Source organism: Artemia sp. Qi Xiang Cuo, chromosome 13 (genome assembly GCF_049724085.1).
Source record: "Artemia sp. Qi Xiang Cuo chromosome 13, ASM4972408v1, whole genome shotgun sequence".
Taxonomy (NCBI): Eukaryota; Metazoa; Arthropoda; class Branchiopoda; order Anostraca; family Artemiidae; genus Artemia; species Artemia sp. Qi Xiang Cuo.
The window spans coordinates 21,238,697-21,259,604 of NC_142806.1; the positions used below are offsets into that span (position 1 = coordinate 21,238,697).

Below are 20,908 nucleotides of genomic sequence, written 5' to 3' on the forward strand. Positions count from 1 at the left end.
ATTGTTGGCTGAGAGTAGAAGTTTTGGTTCACCCGGATACACCTATCTGTTTAAAGTTATGAGGGAACTGGAATCACGAACAACCCTGTAGATGATATAGTAGGTGCAATTCAATGCAAGTGTTCTCATGCACTTACTCTGCTGAAACAGATTGTGTAGAACTAGGGTTACGGAGATCCGTTAATGATGAGATCGGACAGTGAACAATTGTATCATCTCCTGAGACCATTCTTCAATGGAATCAGCCAGATCGTCAATAATCAACCAAGAGTTTGATTCAATACTGTTGAAAATGTCAAGTCCATGTATGAATTTCATGTCTGGGGCAATAGTTTTTATTCTATCATAGGATTCTTGCCAAACACTGTAGCAATAGTAAATTTTAGTTGGATTTTCTAAAAACATTTTGTCACGATTTTGAATTATTTTTGTTAAAAATGTCGTTTTGCCGGACATTGATGGTCTGCAAAGAAACGATCTAAATGGAGTTTTAAATTGATACATTGCTTGCATCGATGTCAAAACACAGCTGACTGTACATTGCATCATTCCTTTCAATAAATAATAATAGTAATTTTCCCTAATCAGATTCGAGAAGAAGAAGAACAAGAAAACATTTTTAATAATGATACATTTTTTTTATTTACAGAATAAAAACATCACTACAAAAAAATACTACATGTTTGATTAATACATACGCACACACATAAAAAAACATGAAAAAGGCACTATCATGTAATAAATTAAAAACAAGACACTAAAAAAACCACTTATCACAATTGGAACAAGGCCCCCCCCCACCCCCCGGAAGGGGCGCGGCGGCCGCTGGCGGATGCTGGCCGAAGGCCGGTACCCCCTCCCTCCCCGGGCCGGCCGCGGCTGCGGGGCCAAAAAACAATTTGAACACTTTTTTATTTACAAAAAAAAACATACGACTCTGCCTTGCTATAAAAAAAAAACAAAAAAACTGCTGAGTTGGGGAAAAAACTGCTGAGTTGTAAAAAAAAAATGCTGAATTGGAAAAAAATATCTATTAAAAAAAAAGAATCCCACCACCCAACTATTTACTATTGAATTTTTTTCCAAACAAGGCGATGTCTAAAATCTCGACATATCCTTCAGTAAGAATTTAGATAATGTCCGTGGGGTAGCACCTTCACACCATCTGCACGCACATAGACTTTGTCTGACACGAGACACATGGCTATTTTATCAACTAAAACTGTGCGGTTTTTAAATTTTAAAGAGCGAATCGCCATGACCTTCGCCCTTGGAACTATATTATTTTCCACACAGTTTCTGTGTACATTCATGTCGAAATTCTTATTCACGTAGTGTCTAGGCAACCCCTTGCAGACTTTTTTGATTACCTCGTTGTGCGTTTTCACATAGTACCCCTTCAGACCAGGAAATACACCATTGGTTATCAAGACACGCCCCATGTCAGATTTTAACATCAATAATAGATTTGGGGCCTGACGTTTCACTAGCTGAGGGTAAATGGACTCATCCCAATTGGTAAAGTCCATTCGAGAGCTAATGTGCACGACTTTTTCCAAATCTCCCAATAAATTCGCGATTCTAACTTTTAGCAAAAGTGAATTGGTATCCCCATAATATACTTGAACTTCTCCCTCCCCCGGCCATTGGCGCCTAAACACATCGTAAAAGAATGACAACATGAGTTTTTGTCATTTCGGTCATTACGGTGGCGCCTGCAATATTTTTATTTATAATTATGTTTACTTTTTTTCTATTCAAGAAGACTATATCCGAGTCTCTGATGGTGAATGATGTAAAGTTTTGATCGGCGACAATTTGAGCACATTCTTTTGGGTCAGTTACAACGTCACAATGATTCCAATTGCGAACACACACACATTTTACCGAAGGCTGAGTTCAAAATGAGTTTAAAGATTTCCTTTTCAACCTTCGTTTTCGCTTCGGAACGTTTATCGACAAAAGTTTCAATAAATTTTTTCAAATAGGGTTTCTGCTCAAATTGGAGCAAAAGAACGTGATGTACAACGATACTCTCTTTCGGATGAAGGTCGGCGATAAGTTTTTGTTTTGAAGGTGTCCAGTGCACACCACCATCCTCTACCTTAGAAATATTGTATGGACTCAAAGAGTCCCTAGTCACCGCTCTGTTTATGCACGGGAAAACAAAATCCGTCACCGAGTCATGATGCTCCACGGCTATTTCACCATCGATTTCAAAAAACCATCCCCGCGGTCCATTCTCCTCAACATTGGCAATGTTGGGGAAATCTGAAGCACAAGTATCGTTAAGCCATTTATAATTTCCACACGGCAAAGAGCAGTGAGACATTGCCAACGGATAGAGGGCGTTTATATCCAAGAAAAATGCATTCGGTTTTACATCAGTGTCAGGTCCAGTCGGATCAGTTTAAAGGATAAGATCTCCATGAAAAACATACCCTCCCCTCATTGATCTCTCTACAAATGGATGCTGATCCGTGTCAGTGATCAAGCCCATTTCCTCTTTACTGATTTAAGAATTAAATCCATCACCAAATGAGGAGTGGAAAAATAATAACCAAAATCCAACCCAAATTCTCCATAGATTTTATCCGTGTTCTTACACACAATATCCAGCAAATTCAATACATCACTTGCTAGGTACAACCTACAATAATCCCACCCATTTTAAACCCTCCCTTAGCCCAAACCCTCTTGGCAAATTCATAGTCGACAGTAGTGCATTGACGTTCGTAAAGTGAATCTTAGAACGAGGCGATGGACGGCAATTGTTCCTCAGAAAGCCTTGCGGTGGAGTTGTAGTAGTAATATAGATATATGCCCTTACACGTAAATAAATCGTACATTTCCCAGTCTGAAAAGTGGTGTTTAAGGAGGCGTTGCCTAAAAAGGGGGAAACAGTAAAAATCGTCACTTTTCTTTACTTCAATGAATTGTCTTAGGGATATGCGGAAGAAGCTAAAGGAGTCTAAAAAATGGATCTTATTTATGCAAAATTTATTGTTATCTATTATTCGCCATTTGAATTCTAAGAGCAGCAGCTTTTCAGACGATTTGGGTATGATATTATAAGAAAAAGAACCATCTACCCATTCGCCATATACAACTCCACCTTGTTGCAATCGTGTCAATGCCAGTAAAATAAATTTCAGGTCATAGCTGGAATTGTGTATATAAACAGGTAGAAACAATTTTTGACTAAAGTTTAAATTACATGATTGATGGGCCACTCCACGAAAATTGCTCAATCCTGATACAATCGGGTTGCCCAAATGATCGTGGTCACGGACCATACCTTTAACTCCTTTCTTCGTACCCCTTTCCCCTTTCCCGCTTTCCCCTTACCCTCAACACATTCTCCCTTACAAACCCAACATATTTTTCAGTTTTAACGGCCAACTCATCCTCTGGTGATAGAGTCATTGGATTGGATGTGTTTCTCGGCAGTCATATCGATTTATTTCCTGTTTTAATCAGGACTGTCATTGCTGAGAGCAAACAATCCTTACCACCTAATCTCTCAACTACCTCTACTAATTGCATGGAATTACACGAGTCTCTTTGTGCGTGAGCATAAGAGACTGCAATGACCTCATGTTTTTTAACAAGTTTTGAATTCAATGGATCATACACATCTATGAGAGCGGCTTTGCAGTCTAAGGCCACCTTGTCACTCTGTTGGAGTGAATTTTGAAAGTTCTTAAATCGCAAGATGGCCCTGTCACCGCTAACCGTTTGCACAGATTGAGATCTGTGACGCTTGCAATGCTTCATATGATTGTTTAACTTAATTTCTGACCGGAATCTAGAAAGGCATGTTGGACAATAATGGCATTCCCCCCTTTGTTTCCTTTCCCCTCCCCCCGAACCCGACTAATATTCGGTATTGGAAAAAAATGTCCAATTGAATCGGGATCACTGGCTGGCTTGTAAAAAAGCCGAACCCAATGTTCCACTGATTCAATGGATGGAGCCCTCACTGGAAATATAACCCCTTTTTGCGGTCACCCCCTCAAATTCTGTTTCATATTGTAGCACAGTAATACCAATTTTTAAATGTGCATTAGCCCGCTCAAAAATAGTTATCCCATTAAATGTTACTGGATATTGATCATTTAAACAATTCAACTCTACTTTAGGGAAATTTGGACCCCCATTAACTGCATAATCGTCCAACAGTGTCTTACTAGCTTCCTTTTGCAGATGCTTGTGAGATGCCACAAGAAATACATATTTGAAGTATTGAAGACCAATATTGAAATTGAAGCGCTGTACACCATGACACCCCTTTAAATCTTCATTATATTTTGGCCCCACCGCCCCACTCCCGCGGCCCCCCTTAAAATAAAATTATTTTTAAATTTACCCACATTAATATCCAAACTCCCAATAAATAAAACCACGGACCCAATACCCAACTCAGTATAATTTTCTAATTTTGTTGCTATATTGTCAACCCATTCCATAAAAACACCCTCAAAATTATTCAGGTCTGGATGAAGTGATAACATTTCAGTATGTAAATAACGCTCATACACCTCATCCGCCTTTTCATTGAAATAAATTATTTTTTGTGCGATGGCAGCCTTAATCCCATCCCTCCCACCACCCTCCCGAATCACTCTTTCAAGAAGAATCTAGCCCACATAGGAGTGTACTATGTCTACCGGATCCGTTATGATGCTACCTGATGTTAGTGAATTAAATGGATCCTCAAACTCAGCCCTACAAACAAATACATTGTGCAAGGCAGAGTCAACTAAATTAAAATCGGGCATGACAGAAGGTGTTACGGGGATTTTATTTCCTCCACCAATTTGTTCACTGATGCGGATGTTGAGTTCCATTAAATTCCCCAAGTCAATCAACAAAGAGTCGAGTGTATAAGAATTGGGACAATCAGCACCTTCAACACTAGATGGATGATTCAAGCCCTCTTTGGATGTATTTGCTGAATTAATTTAACTATTTTCTATATTCGGAGGAATCATACTACAACTATCATCACCAAAATAATCGATTAACAACTGTTGAATCCATTCCTCTGACTCGACATGGAGATCGTCTTCGAGTTGTGATAGTGGTGATAATAATGGTATCACCATGTTATCAAATAGATTGTTGTTCCTTAGGTTTGTTGCTGGTGAGAGTTTCTGTACATTTATCTAAAAAATGAATGTGAAGTTATTTTTTCTTTTACCAGAAAAAGAAGGTGTGTGTGTGTGTGTGTGTGTGTGTGTGTGTGTGTGTTTAATATGATTCTAAAAGTGTAACCTGGTACAAGAAAGAGAAATTATGCCATTTTTTGTATATGGTGATGTGACACTTCAATTAAGCTGAAAAAAAATATTTTCAGTGTTTAGTGATCTAAATCTGTAAGATCGCTACCCTTTTATTACTTTTTTTAATTCTTAATTCACACTAGATCATAAAATAGACATTGAGGTTTTTTTTTCTTGTTTTTTTTTATAAAACGTTCACTGAGATATACATATACAGAGATAAGAGAGGGAGAGGGAGAGAGAGAGAATATACAATTATTATTAAGTAATCATGGAGAGAGGTGACTGGTCCCATGACTACATCAGCCTCATCGAATGGGAGTAGGGTTTGCATGTTGAGTGTGGCAGTTGACCAGTTGACAGTTGGCTGGTGTATGATGGGTCCGGATGGTTGTTTCATCTTGTAGTGAGTGTTGGATGTGGGAATTGACCAGTTGGCAGTTGGCTGGTTTATGATGGGTCCGGATAGTTGTGGCATATCGTTGTGGATGCTCGATGTGGCAGCTGTATAGTTGGCTATTGGGCGGTTTATGGTTAATATTAATGGTATTAATAGAGTCGAGTGAGGACCCTATTGTATAACCGTCGGTCTGTTTGAAGTGACCACTGGAGTTGCTTCACCCCTTAATGGGTAGGGGGAGCTCTGGAAAATCCTAAAAAAAAGTTTGTTTTTCATGAAAAAAATCTTGAAAGAGAACCATCAGTCCTTATCAATAGTACGCAGAAGAATAAGTTTTTAAAATTTAAATTAAAAGTGTCATTCTATTTTTCTGATATGATTTAGAGATGTAAAAAAAGTGAAAAAAAAGTAAAAAAAAACTGTCAGAAAAAAAAGTTAGAAAAAAGTTAAAAATTGTCAAAAAAAATTTAAAAAAACTGTGAGAAAAAAAAATTTGGTCACTACAAACATTATTTTTCTAATAGTAAAAGTCGCAACACACATAGCTATATCATTCCCTTATGTTTTAAGTGTTTTTCATGAAATTATAAGAGAAGTAAAAAAAAAGTTGGAAAAAAAGTTAAAAAAAAGGTAAAAAAAATTAAAAAAAAAAAATTGCTAACTACAAACATTATTTTTCTAATATTAAAAGCTGTGACACACATATATGTATAATTTACAATTTGAAGTTAGAAAATATCAAATGTGAATTTTGTGTGTTTTATGTGTGTTTCATGACATTCTAAGGGATGTAAAAAAAAGATGGGGGGGGGGGTTGGTGGGAGGGATGAGGGGGAGGGGTTGGAGGGAAGGTTGAGGGATAGAGGTAGGACTTGGGTCCCAAGCATGAGAAGATATTGTCTATCTAATATGCATCTTAAAATCATCGTGGTATGCATATTCTCACGATGATGCCATATGAATGCCCCGAAACAGGTCACTTTTAACACCTATCAAAAATAAAATTGATAAATCGAATGTGCTTGAACTTGTTCCAGTTCAATGGAATGAACTTGCTACGATATTGTGACGCTTAATATCAGTTGGCAAATGTCCCAGAAACAATAAATTGGACGTATTTCTAGAATCATACTATGTTCAATGACCTGTTGGTTCGGTCGATTAACGTGTCGTTCTTTTACCTTAGGTAATCACTGGTCTCACGTTCGATTCCTACATCAAACACAAATTTCATAAAAATCAATGGGAAGATACTTAGAATGTAAAAAATCGTATCATTGGAAAAGAAAACTATCATCATTAGAGTACAATAAAATGACATCAATAATAAAAACTAACACCTAACAAATTAATTAACAGACAGAATTTCATAACTTCATACAAAGGAAACGAATCACTAGCATGAAAGCACGCACGACTTTTAACAGAAACAACAGCATGAATTTTCATGGTGGTTGAATCCTGGTCATTGTACTGTCTGCTTGTATGACGATAGTACTGTGCGCTTGAAAGCATTATAGATATATGGTGGGACTGTGTGCTTGAAACTGTTATAGCTATATGGGGGGACGTTGCGCTTGAAACTGTTATAGCTACACTACTCATAGTCTTCAAAACAAGGGTTTCATATATAGCCTTGTATTTGTTATTTGGAAATATTCGGACATTTTTTAGGGTGGGATTGTTGTGGGGGGGGGGATTTTTCACGGGAGGAGTTTTCAATGGAAAAGAAAGTTTCTGGCGGAACTTTCGAGGATAAAATTTACAAGGGGGTATGGGAATTTCCTAGCATTATTTGAAAACCGTCACAAATTAAATAAAAACAAATCAACTGGAAGTAAGGACCAAAGTTAGACATTATTCTGTATATGAAGGGGGGGGGGGCTTCTCCCAGCAAAAATTATCGTGGCACTGTTTGTTCTACATTAAATTTAAATTAAAAACGGGCAAAGATTAATTTAAAAAAAATAAAGTTTTTCTGAGGGAAGTAAAGAGCGAAGTTGAAACTTAAAGCGGACGAAAATAATTGTTTTACAGTCTATCTAACATACATCAATAAAACTAATGAAAATAGACTAACGGGTAATATTCCCTTACATTTCCATGATTGTAGGAAACTGGTACTGTACTGAAAACACACAAAGACCAGTATAAAAAAAAAATAAGAATACTGAGTTAGGAGTCAAAAGTGAGTACATAGCCTGACAACAACACACTAATCTATAACGCTTTTCATAGTCTTACACCAGCTCTGATATCAGTAATTTCCAGCAGGGCCGTCACGTATGGGGGAGGGGGAATGTGGCGCGTTCCCTCCAATGTTTCGGTCACTCGGTTAAAAAAATAAGTCGGCAAAATTATTTGTTCGGTTAAATAAAGACCACGAAAATACTGACGTGTCATCTACAGAAAGTTCGAACTTGGTCGGTAAACGGAGCAGTTTTACCGACTCCTGTCGTGAGTTTACGGATGGTGCCACAATTTTCTATTTGGTTAAATAAAGTGCATTAAAATAGTGACATGATTTGTACTGAAATCTGAATCTCGGTCGGTAAATACAGCGGTTTTACCGACCCGTGCAGTGATTTTACGCATTGTATCCGAAACGGACGTTATGCTAATTATGGACAAAAAACATTTTGTAAAAATTACTAGCCAGTCGGTAAAATCCCTTGCTCCCCCCCCCAATCATTTTGGCTAGTAACGACCCTCATTTCCAGTATACAATTAAAATTATCTTCAAACTTAAGCATACAAATAAATATTATTGTAATAGCCGCCAAGTCATGGAAGAGCACACACAAATGATGGATTGATTTGTCAGGTCAACAGCACACATCGAAGAGCACACACAAATGTCATCACATGTCAACACAATGTCACACACATGTCACAACATGTCACAAATGTCAACACAAATGACACAAAAAGTCATCAAACAGCACACACAAATGATGGATTGATTTGTCAGGTCAACAGCACACATCGAACAGCACACACAAATGTCATCCCATGTCACAACACAAATGACACAAAAAGTCATCGAACAGCACACACAAATGATGGATTGATTTGTCAGGTAACATTTTGGTCTCAACAGCTATAACACCATTATTGAGTAATATACAATTTTAAATTGTAAAAAAAAACATGCTTTAGTATTACTCCAAATGACAAATAAATAAACCGTTATAGGAATTCCGGAAATCCGGTTATTTCCCTCTGTAGAACGGATTATTACAAGTTGTGATACAAATTCTAAAGCTGGTCTATAGTCCTGATACTATCAACATGGCTTCACTAGCCTACACTTGTCTACAAACTAATTGTCTATAAACTAATCATGAAATGTCCTTAATAGCCAAAACGAGATTCAATCATTGGACTGAGCTCATTGTGCTGAAGTGATACCAAATTACACGAAAATAAACAAATGAAGCAACAATCCTAAAATGCTTTATTCTTTTTTCAAAACATGTCCCTAATCGTTTTGCTTCTACTATACCGAAACTCCTAAACGGTTTTGTGTTTTCAGGAAAGCGCTAGTTTTCTATAATCATACAAACATGGGGAACTATTATCAGTTGGTTTATTTGCGCTAGTTCTGTCGATGTAGCCTATGATAGATAGACTGTGAAGCAATAATTTTTGTTCGTTTTAAGTTTTAGGTTCACTCTTTACTTCCCTTAGAAAAATTCAGTTTTTTTTTAAAATCAATTCCAACCAATACCAGACCTACCTTGTTTGTTGACGAGAGGACTCCCCCTACTTCCACTCCCGTTTGTTGGTACACCCTTTTCTAAGTATTTATTAAGGTGTGTTCCTTTTTTCTTCTTCAAAATCATTATAAAGTTTAGCTTAATTAAAGTTTGATTTCTACTTTCAACAACCATTGGTGTGAACTTCGGTTTGTCGGATCAAGGGTGGGTAAGATTATAACCTTTGAGCTAGGCAAGTACACATAAACTCGTTTAGGAGGTGGCACGACTAAGAAAACAAACACAAAAAAGGTGAATTATAGGGAAAATGTCAGAAACAAAGAAAATTGTATAGATATCAAGAGTTTGAAGCAACACGGGTCTGAAGACCTAAATACTCAATTTGTTCATGAGGAAAATCTTCCTATTTTCCATCCTTGTTTGTAGGTACCCTTTTGCCCACGTATTTTTTGTTCGTTTGTTTTCTTGCTTTCCCCAGGGGTGATCGTATCGAACCAATGATCCTAGAAGATCGGGAGAGAGCTCATTCAAACGGAGATCAAAAGGGTAAATATTTCGATGTTTATATTATTGACTTACGAATAAATTAAACATACCAATCGATGCCTTGTTTTGTGCTCTTTAAAAATATAATAATCGCTTCTCTCGCAAATTCAAATTTAAGCCCTTTGAATCCCTGAAAATGACCTAAAAATTTTTAGTTTTTGGGTATAAAAAAGACTTAAAACGTTGGTTTCAAACTTACTATAAGATAATAAATCCATTTTTATAAAGTTAAATAATCAACAAGCATTGATTTATCACGATTAAGTTGGATAAAAAATTGAAAACTATATTTCAATTTTTCCATCCGCCATGTTTCTTCTGGCTTTCATATTTTTCGACATATAGGTGAAACGGCAGTTTTTAAGCGGCCTAACAGAATAACAAGAAAACATGGCAGATTTGTTTTGAATTTTTTTTTATTCAACTTAATCTTGAGAAACCAATATTAAAATTCACAATCAATGGATTTACAATGAAATAGTAAGTTTGAAACAAATGTTATAGCCCAATTTTATATCCAAAAAATATAGAATGATATTATTATTTTCAAGGGTCCTAAAAGGGCATAAAATTGAATTTACGAGAAAAGCGATTATTATATTCAGAAAGAGCATAAAAAATTGCATCTAGTGGTATGTTCAATTTATTCGTAAGCCAATAATATGAACAGCAAAATATTTATTTTCTAAAGTTATAAGGTATCCGACCCTCTAGAACTATCTCCGAACAGAAATAGTTCCTTTTATGAGTCCTTTTATACTGTCCTTCCTCAATTCCCGTTCTTTACGCTAAATTTTGAGTTTTTGTCACAATTCTTTAAAAAAAAGACTGTTCAAAGATAAGGGCTATTGAATTAGAATAAGAAGTATTTTAAAAGAAATCCAAAACTTCCGTGTAAAGAACGAGGGTTAAGGAAGGGGAAGCCCCCCCCCCGCACATACGGAATAATTTCTGTTTGTTTTAAGTTATAATATTGATCTTTACTTTCAGTTGAAAAAACTTTTTTTAAAAATTTAATATCCTTAAGAGCTGATTGGAGGAAAACTTGGAAAAATAAAACTTAAGCTGGGGAATGCAGTAAAGATGCACCAAAATGTAACAACATTTTGAATTATGCCATAAAATGTACGAATGGGTCGGATTGCAGTATCTTTAAATTTTACCCAAATTGCTACTGTCGTACCGCGTTGGCAACTCTGTTGACTTATATCCTTCTGTTTCTCTCCTGATCAAAAACTCAATATATGCGCATCGTTTCGCGATTAATGACTCGGATTAATTTAAAGTTACTCTAAGCTTATATTATTAAGGTATTTCCATGGTAGAAGGAGTGTTCTATGATGAAAGAGCACCATCCAAAACCGGGAAGGTTATTTTTGCGATTTGGTAATTTGTAGTAATCAATTACGTTTGGCTACCGAAATATAAAGAAATTAGTTAAAGATTTGAGTTTAGCGTATATGATATTAAAGCTTTTGTAGATTTTAGTGAACCAATTATTATGTCACAGTCTGGATAGGAGGTGGGAATTAAAAAAAAAATGTTACTCCAATGTTACACTTTCAGAAATCCTGCACGCCAGGTGATGCGCTGTGCCAAGCGTGGGGGAATTTTGCGGCACACGTGGCGTTCTGACATGTACATCGAGGGCAGAAAGTGGACGCCCACTCACACAAAGCTTGTTTTTGTACATATTGTATAGTGGTCTGGGATGTCCAGGCTATATTTTAAACCCCGATAGTGTCATTTTACCTTCTATAACTATTCTTATTCTTTTTGAATTAACGACAGTGGGCTCTGGCATGGATTATGCAGTATTTGTTTTTTTTTATGAATTGCATGCCTCTTGCCCTGCCTCCAATGAATACGATTCGTCCTCCTTTGTGTCAAAGTCTAGCATCTGGCTTCATGTTCTTGCCTCCTGTACTGCCTCAATTCCTCTGGTGCGCACGCAAGACTAAGTATGTAACCCCTTAATTTTAGCAGAGTACATATTTTTTCGAGGGATCTCATAAAAATCTTTTCTTTTTGCAAAATTGTTGTCCTTTTTCAGATGAAGCCCGCGCTCAATTTCGTGACTACGTAAATATACTGGCTTCAGTGAAACAAGAAGGGGTAAGATTTTATCTTCTTTTTCTTCCTTTAAAAAGGCGCCGACTATTGACAGAACGATTAAACTGTTTTAGATACCTTTTTTGTTGCCTAAATCTAGTTTTGCAGTTAAGAAGTTTGCAAAATGGGTATAGCCTATACATTTATTACTTTATTTATTAGCAACATAAAGATAAAGAGGGAGATAGTAGGCTGGGATCTAAAAGCAGGAACTTGTAGGAAGAGAATATTTATTAAAAAGTGTCATGTGAGGATAAATTGGCACTTGGAACATAGATTTTGAGGATTTAGGGACCCTTTCTCTTTGGGAGATTGGCCGCTATATATTCCCCCTTCCTTTCTCCTCGGATCTAAATTTCACTAAATACTTTAATAAATAATTTTAATAAATAATTCACTACCGAAATATTTCACGAAAATATTTTAATATTAACGAGGATTGGGGGGAGCCTTTCACTTTGGGAGATTGGCTGCTATATACTTCCCCCTTTCTCCTCGGATCTAAATTTCACTAAATAGCTTAATAGATAATTTCAATAAATAATTCACTAACTAAATATTTCACGAAAATATTTTAATATTAACTGATATATTACTACCCATTAGCAAATTCAAGTTCTTTGATTTATTCCATCAGATTCCTATCTACGCCCCTGTTTTCTAAACCTGTCATTAACTGATGTCATTTTCTTTTTTTGGCAACCTTTTCACGATAAAAAATACAGAAATAAATAACAGCTGATCACCCTAATTAGGGGGAGGGGGTGAAGACAAGATTGATTTCGATAACTTGTTTGCTGTAGTAAATGTAGTAAATGTAGTCTTGTTTGATGTTAACTCTTTTCTTTCTCTCTTTCTCTCTCCCTCTCATTCTCTCTCTCTCTTTCTTTCTTTCTCTCTTGGCCAAGTCACACAGATATTTGCCCAACTGCCTTTTTGTTTTATTTCCTCTTATATGACTGACTCAAATACCTTTGTATATACACTAATTGCCCATTCAGACGCATTGGGAAACGCTCAAAAACCGATCGGTACCATGGGAAAACCGATCGGTTTTGGGGCTAGGAATTTTTTCTAGTCTTCCTATGGTAGCGATCGGTTTTTCGTCTGTCGTTGAGCAATAATGAGCAAGCATTTTTGAAAGTCGAAAGCATGTCAACTGTTTAAAAGTTCGAAATTTGGTGGTTCTTATTCAGATCCATCAGTTTTTATCCAACACACGTAATGCTTTGCATAAAACTAACACGAAAGAGGAGGATACTTGGCAAGAAATAGACTTGGCCTGTACAATTGCATGTTATCTGTGCTTTTAGTGAATCTTGGAAAATTTTACACCTATCGTTTGAACACTTTTCTCCTCGTACTGATGGGGTTTTCTCATCGGTTTTCCCATGGATCTGAACGGATCATAAATAAAAGTATCTTAAGCCATCTCAATTTGTCTTTTCTTATTTTTTTAATATACCTTATATAAACTTAAATGATTTATATAAAATAATTAAATACAAGCTTCCAAAGCTAATCTTTCTTTTTTGGCAGCAAGCCTTAAAGGCCAAAAAAGCAAGATTAGCTTTCAACGCGTGTATTTAATTATTTTATTTCGTTTGAAAGAATTTCATCATCTCACTTCACTTTATTTGTCAGTCCTGGTTGAACTTCGTTCAAGTAATGATGCTGGGGCTGCTTTAAAAGTTTTTAAAAAACATTTTTAGTTTTAAAGTTCACAGTTTAATGTAATTTTTTTATGTATATATATTTTTGTTGGTGTTGTGTTAAGGACGGCCCTTGGACATGGCCGAAATATCCACTGAATTGAATTCCATTGTCTTGAGAAAATTTTCGTTATTGTTTCTAAGTGTGTTTGTTTACGAAATTTTTAGTTCGCTAAGAGTTCCAAACGTTTCCACAAAGAAGACTGAAATAAGCGCCTTACTCTAGGTCCATTTTTTGCACATTTTGCTGATCTTCAAGTCTGAAAGGCTTGAGAAAACCTGCTCTGGTAAACTTCCTTTATCCTTAAAAAGTGACCTAGCCATCTTAATCTTTCTTTCATTATAGCCAGAGCCGTTCAGGGGGGGCAACCTGGTCAGCTACACAGGGTGCCGCAGCTGGGGGTGCGGCTTTGGGTTGCCCACTTTGATCAAATCTTTCAGTTCAAATCTTTTCAGTAATTAATTTTTCCCAGGGCGCCACCAATCCTAGGAATGGCTCTGATTATAACCCTATTAAGCAGAACTGAATCCTGCCGCTTATTTTTTGGTGTGGTCAGTCAAACGAGAACCTAAGATTATCCTTAGACAATTCTTCTAGAAAATATTTAACAAATGTTCCTCAGCCTTGACCACTTTTTGGTACCGTAGCTTCCAAAATTCAATTTGTCTTGTAAAAAAAAGGAAGGAAAAAATATTATTAAATATTATATAAAAATAATATAAAAATTTATATAAATATTATATCAAAAGGAAGGATGGATATATAAAATATATCATCCTATGCACATACAGTTTTAATACATTGTTAAGATTCACGTACCATACCATAGTTAATGGGGTGCCATGAGAGTTATTTTATTAGATTGATTTTACAGAATGAAAAGTTCTTGGTGTTGAAAAAGAAATATGTTCACAATGAAGATCTTCCTCTAGCCACATCTGCTTCCTATGATTCGTTAGCCACTCTAGAACTTCAGGAGTGTTATACACCACCTAGATCTGATCCCTCCACCAGATCCTCCAGCAGTCATGTGGAGAGTAGAACGTCACCCTTAAAGAATGTGCCCTCTTCCCGGAATCCGATTTGCCTCACAGACGATGAAGTGTTTAGCCTTGAGTTACAAAGTGGGGAAAAGGCTGTGTCTGCGCCCCCGAGAAAGAAACAGGTTTCAAGGACGACCGGGTGTGAGGCACAAAATAAGGAGAATGAACCGGCTGCGCACCACTCTTCTAAGGTAGGATTTTTTAATTAACTTTTCTTTTATTTCTATTTTTTCTCCAGAGAGGGTTGTTATGATTATGTATACCTGCACACGGGGGTAAATAGGGGAAAATGTTTAAGTTCTATTCACGTGGCGCTTGGTTCAAGAAACCCCCTCCCTTGTAAAAATTGAAAAAGTGGTCTGTGTATATGTCTTTTCAATTTTGTTCCGGACGCATGTTACCGATGTAGCATTTGGTCCATCATTTGGCACAAAAAAGCTACACAATAAATTGCTTCCGGTGCTTTGAAATTTAGGACAATTTTTTTCCTCAATTTTTGGAGCCAAAAAGTGACTCCCAAGCCACCGCATTGTAGTTTTGCTTATGATTTTGAAGCTTATTCAGTGACTCCCAAAACACTCCCTTCTGCTTTTGCTTTGAAAGCTATTACTGCGTTTAGATTCATCATTTTTCACGCCTCTAGAAGCTTCAATTAAGAGAAAACAAGGAGCAATTAATTTAACATGTTCTATTGCATTAATTAACATCAGTAGACAGGTACTTTTTTTGGAGCCGACGCCATTTTAATAAAGTCACAATCAGAAGATCATGACATCACATTCATCAATCAATAGGAACCCCATTTCAGGACAAAACAAACGATTCTTGTCTTATCGGAAGACAAGTCTGCCCTGTTTTCGTTCTTTGGTCGGCCTTTTTATCGCCGCAACTATAATGACGCTGTAGTTTTTTTTCATCTATCTTGAGATTGAAACAAAACCGCGTAAAGTTGAGACATTATTCAATGTCTTTTACTTGTAGACCGGTTGGCTGAAGGGGGGTTAAATTTGGGTAATTACAGGTAGAAATACATCTTAATGCGTAGTCTAATTGTTCTTAGAGGTACCATAAACTGACTTTTTTTAAAAATAATGTTTCCGGAATTTATGCAAAAAAAAGTTGCAAAATGGACCTACTTAATGGGGACTTGGCTAGGATCTCTTCAAGAGGGGGAGGGGAAGACTATAACAGAGTATTGGATAAATTATCGAGGGGTTGTCCAATTTCAAAAGTTGTTTTGAACTTCCCTGAAGCAATGCTAGGACTGTTTTGAAAAGATTTTAGTTTTAAAGATCGTTAATGTGAGTTTCTTTTATTATTTTTTCTTCCATTTGTTTTGCTGAGGACGGCCCTTGGATATAGGGTTGAAATATTCATTTTAAGCTCACATTCTACTGTGTTGTAAAAAAAAGAAAAAAAAAATCCCTATTGATCTATTTGTTATGTGTAGATCAGGTGGCATGCACCATTCGTGGCTGAAGTTTGCCCTGCGTTGCAAGAAGAGGTAGGGATGCGTGGAAATGGGCCAATAGTTGCAGAACAACTGACGCTCCTAGATTCGCAATAAATGGCGGACACTGGAGAAACCCTTTAGGGATTGTATCTTGAAACACATTATTTATTATGATTTCACCAGATGAGGCGTGTGAATCACGGGATCGAGCCCTACCTCGCTATACCTCCATGTCTCCGTAATTGTCTTTGGGAACTTGGAAGTTCGGCTCAAGAAGTAAAACCACTGATTTTGCGAAAGAGAAAAAGAAAGATTGCTATTGTTTAGTTCCGTGTTAAAGACTGTGTTTCAATTCCATTGGTTTATTTTTGTGATATTTTGTGATTTTCCTGATGCCAATCATATTATTCCCCAAGCGTAAGTGAGAAAGGGAACCAAAATAGCTTCGCTTTTTCTTTTTAGCATTGTCGTATTTACTTGTTGTTGCCATGTCTAGAGCCAGTAAAAAGAATGCAAAGCCTGATTGGTTCTTTTGTATGTGATTTTATGCCAGGAGAAAGAACACAAAGTTTTTTAATTTATATAGCATATTTCTTACAAGCTAGCCTTTCTGTTTCTCAGTAACATAAGTATACTGAACTTGGGGGCCGAGTTGGTACTAAGATTACGGCTACTACTCCAGCTAGTGCTAAAAGAAATATAGTATTTCATTAAGTAGTAAAAACCCTTAAAAGAGTAGACTCTTTGACAACGTCTTAAAAATAATATATGCTTAATGACTACCAAACGGAAATCCTTTTATAAATGATCTAGGCACTCATTTATCTAAGTAACTTTTCAGTTACAATAAAAGAGAACATAAAAGATTATTTTGATAAAGAGATGGAATCTGCCTCAATGCTCGAGGGATTCCACTGAGTTGGAATCAGGATGGCTTCAGTCCGTTGAAGACTAGAAATCATGACAATATTTTCAATACATATGAAAGAAAGTCGGAGCAGCCCAACTCCTATTTACGGAAAGTCGTGCTTGTTTTGAGTTTGACTTCATTATTTATTTTAGGCAGTGGCGGTTCTGGCTTCTCTTGCATGTGGGGCAAAATTTCGATTAGCACCCCCCATCCTGTCTCCCACAAACTTTTCAAGCCAAATTTAACAAATTTTTCATTTAGTAATAATTTAAGGATTTATGTTTTAATTATTTTTAGTTTATTATTTTAATTATTTATTACGAATTTTAAATTATTATTGTTTTATTATTTTTAATTTCTTTTTATTTTATTAATTAATTAATAATTTATTGGTTATTTCCATTTATTAACTGCACACACCGTTTTATCTTAATAAAAACAAAATTTCAAAATTACAAAATGATTATAACCATTAGACTGTTTATTTGAAATTGTGTACCCCTAAAATTTTTGCGTCCGGGGCAAGTGCCCAACTGTCCCTACCCTAAATCTGCCTGTTATTTTATTTTTTCTTAGTTTTTGTCTTTATTGTGACTAATATTTGTTCATTTGAAACTTAACTTCTTATTTTAATTATTGCTCGTTTTAAGGTTTCGTATCATTCTTAAAAATTCTTTGAAAACTCAATTTCAATCTTAAATTTAGTTTCAACCATGCAACTGGGTGTGTTATATATTTTGTTGATGTACATGAACCCCATATTCTAATTATGCAATAAATTTCGGATTTGGTGCAGCTTTGTCAGGGACATAGTCGATAATGTGCCCAAAAGTTTCCTTTTAAGGCATTTATTAAAATGGAATAATGGAAGTCAGTAATTATTGAATAATGGTGCAGACTTAAAATCACATACCTTAGTTTATCAAACAGTACCGAAACTAAAAAATGGGATTTTGACACCAATAGATACGTAAAAAGAATCAGATTTTAATACTGATTTCAAATATATAAGTTTCATCACGTTTAGTCCCACCCATCAAAAGTTCCGCACCTGAGAAAATTTGGCTGATTTTCTAAAAAGGGGGAAAGACCCCCTAAAAACTATAGAACCTAAATGAAAATCACACCACCAGATTCAGCGTATCAGAGAACCCTACTGTAGAGGTATCAAGTTCCTATCTGCAAAATGTGGAATTTTGTCTTTTTTACCAGAAGAAAGATCAGGGATGCGTGTTTATTTGTTTTTTGTTTGTTTTTTTTTCCTAGGGGTGATCGTATCGACCCAGTGGTCCTATAATATCATGGAAGGGCTCATTCGAACAGAAATTAAAAGTTCTAGTGCCCTTTTTAAGTGACCAAAAAATGGAGGGTAACTAGGCCCCCTCCCACGCTCATTTTTTCCCCAAAGCCACCCGATCAAAATTTTGAGATAGCTGTTTTGTTCAGCATGGTCGAAAACATAATAAATGCGTCTTTTAAGATGACTTTATCCCCCAAAGTCCCTGGGGGGAGGGCTGAAATTTATGAACTTTACCCAATGTTTACATATAGTATTGGTTATGTGGAAGTATACAGATGTTTTCAAGGGGGATTTTTTTCTGGTAGTGTGGGGGGGGAGGGGTGGAGTTTATGTAGGAGGATCTTTCCATGGAGGAAGTTTTCAGGGGGGAAGAGATAGTGCTATGAAGGGGGCGACGAATTTCATAGCATCACTTTAAAAAAACGATCAGAAAATAAATAAAAAAATAAACAAGTTTTTCAACTGAAAGTAAGGAGTAATATCAAAACTTAAAACGAACAGAAATTATTAAGTATATGATTGGGTTCGCCCCCTAGTCAATACCTCGCTCTTTAAGCCGAAGATTTTTTGGTACTTTCATAAGAGCTATTTATTCTAATTAACGGCCTTTGTTATTAAGCGGTCATTTTAAAGAATTGGAAGAAAATTCGAACTTTAGCGTAAAGAGCGAGGTATTGACTAGGGAGCGAATCCCCTAATCTACGTATTAAAAATATATGGATATAGAAGTTCGTTGCGTAAGTTAATTCATAATTTACTACTAATAAAAACGTTCGTAAATAAAATTAAACATCTTTCGAGAAAGCCATTTAACCAAATAAAAGTAAAATTAATATGCAATTTTTTTTAATTATTCATGTGCGGTGAGCCAAAACCAAAACCTTCATTAATTCAAAAACGTTCAAAAATTAAATAAAAAAAACAAGTTTTTTTTAACTGAAAGTAAGGAGCAACATTAAAACTTAAAACGAACAGAAATTATTCTGTACATGAAAGGGCCTGTCCCCTCCGCAACGCCTCGCTCTTTACGCTAAAGTTTGACTCTTTCTCACAACTCTATTTTTTTAAACAACAAAAAACTTTAGCGTAATGAGTGAAGCGTTGAGGAGGGGACAGCCCCTTTCATATACGGAATAATTTCTAATCGTTTTAAGTTTTAATGTTGCTCCTTACTTTCCGTTGAAAAAACTTGTTTTTTTATATATAATTTTCGCATAAGGCCGAAGTTTCCATTGCACATGGAGCAATAAGTTCGAACTGATAAATACGCAGATTTTATGAATTTTGTCCGGATCATAAATATGAATGAGACATTCATGTGTTTACATAAAATTGGATAGTTTTAATTGCATAATGGTAACTGCAGTGGTAGTTGCAACCTAGTAAAGGTTGAGGCTCGGCCCACAGTAACCAAAAATCAAAACGCGTTTAAAAAAAACTGGCAAGGGAGAAAAAATCACCATTTGATCCAGCAGTGGTAAATATTATTTAAATCAGTCTTGATAATATTAAATAAAAAAAAGTTTATTCAACTGAAAGTAAGGAGCAACATTAAAACTTAAAACGAACAGAAATTATTATATATATGAGGGGGTTTCCCCCTCCTCAGTACCTCGCTCTTTACGCTTAAGTTTGACTTTTTGTTCTAATTATCAAAGAATAATTCCTTAAACACAAGGACCGTTTAATTAGAATAATAAGCTTTTTACAAATTAAAAAAAACACTTGGTTTCCGGAACGGATTATAGTGCCCTTTTTAAGTGACCGAAAATATTGGAGGGCAGCTAGCCCCCCTCCCATCCGCTTTTTTATCCAAAATTGTCCGATCAAAACTTTGAGATAGCCATTTTCTTCAGCATGGTCGAAAGATCTAATAACTATGTATTTGAGGATAACTTGATTGTGCACAGCCCGGATCCGAACGGATTGGGTGGAGAAAATTACATTATGTATCCCTTTTTGAATTTTATTTCCTCATCTTTTCTAAGATTTTATATATTTTCTTATTTATAAACTGTGATTCATGAATTAAAAATTAATAAATTTTTTATATCATGAACCTGTAAATCCAACTATACAAAGAATTGGCCTCTTTGAAATTGATCGCTCCTCTAAGATAGGGGGCTCAAAAAGTGCTGAATTTTAGGCCTGAAATTGGCCCGAAACTTGTATATTGCTTTGAGCTGAGGGGACTCCAATACAGAATGGAAAAAATTATTTCGTCCCGTCAAAATGCAACCCAAAAACGGTCCAGAAAAGTAACAAAATTTTTTTTTCAACCCTTTTCTAAAAAACTTTTTTTAGAAACTTGGGTGGGTGATCATTCAGTTCATTCGGTTGTAAATTGAAGCTTCTTGTTTCCTTTTTAAAGATAGAAAGCTATTGAAGGGCAATCAGCCTCCCTTTCGGTTTCTTTTCTAATATTCA

The 20,908-nt window shown here is 35.9% G+C and overlaps 1 protein-coding gene across 1 annotated transcript in view; it reads left to right on the forward strand.

Annotated features, from left to right (window-relative positions):
• sowah (ankyrin repeat domain family member sosondowah) overlaps nt 1-20,908 on the forward strand; it is a 219,580-nt gene that overhangs the window by 13,507 nt on the left and 185,165 nt on the right. The window contains exons 2-3 of the mRNA XM_089098935.1: nt 12,004-12,065; nt 14,650-15,009. Coding sequence (XP_088955061.1) covers nt 12,004-12,065; nt 14,650-15,009 — 422 coding nt within the window. The remainder of the gene's footprint in view (nt 1-12,003; nt 12,066-14,649; nt 15,010-20,908) is intronic.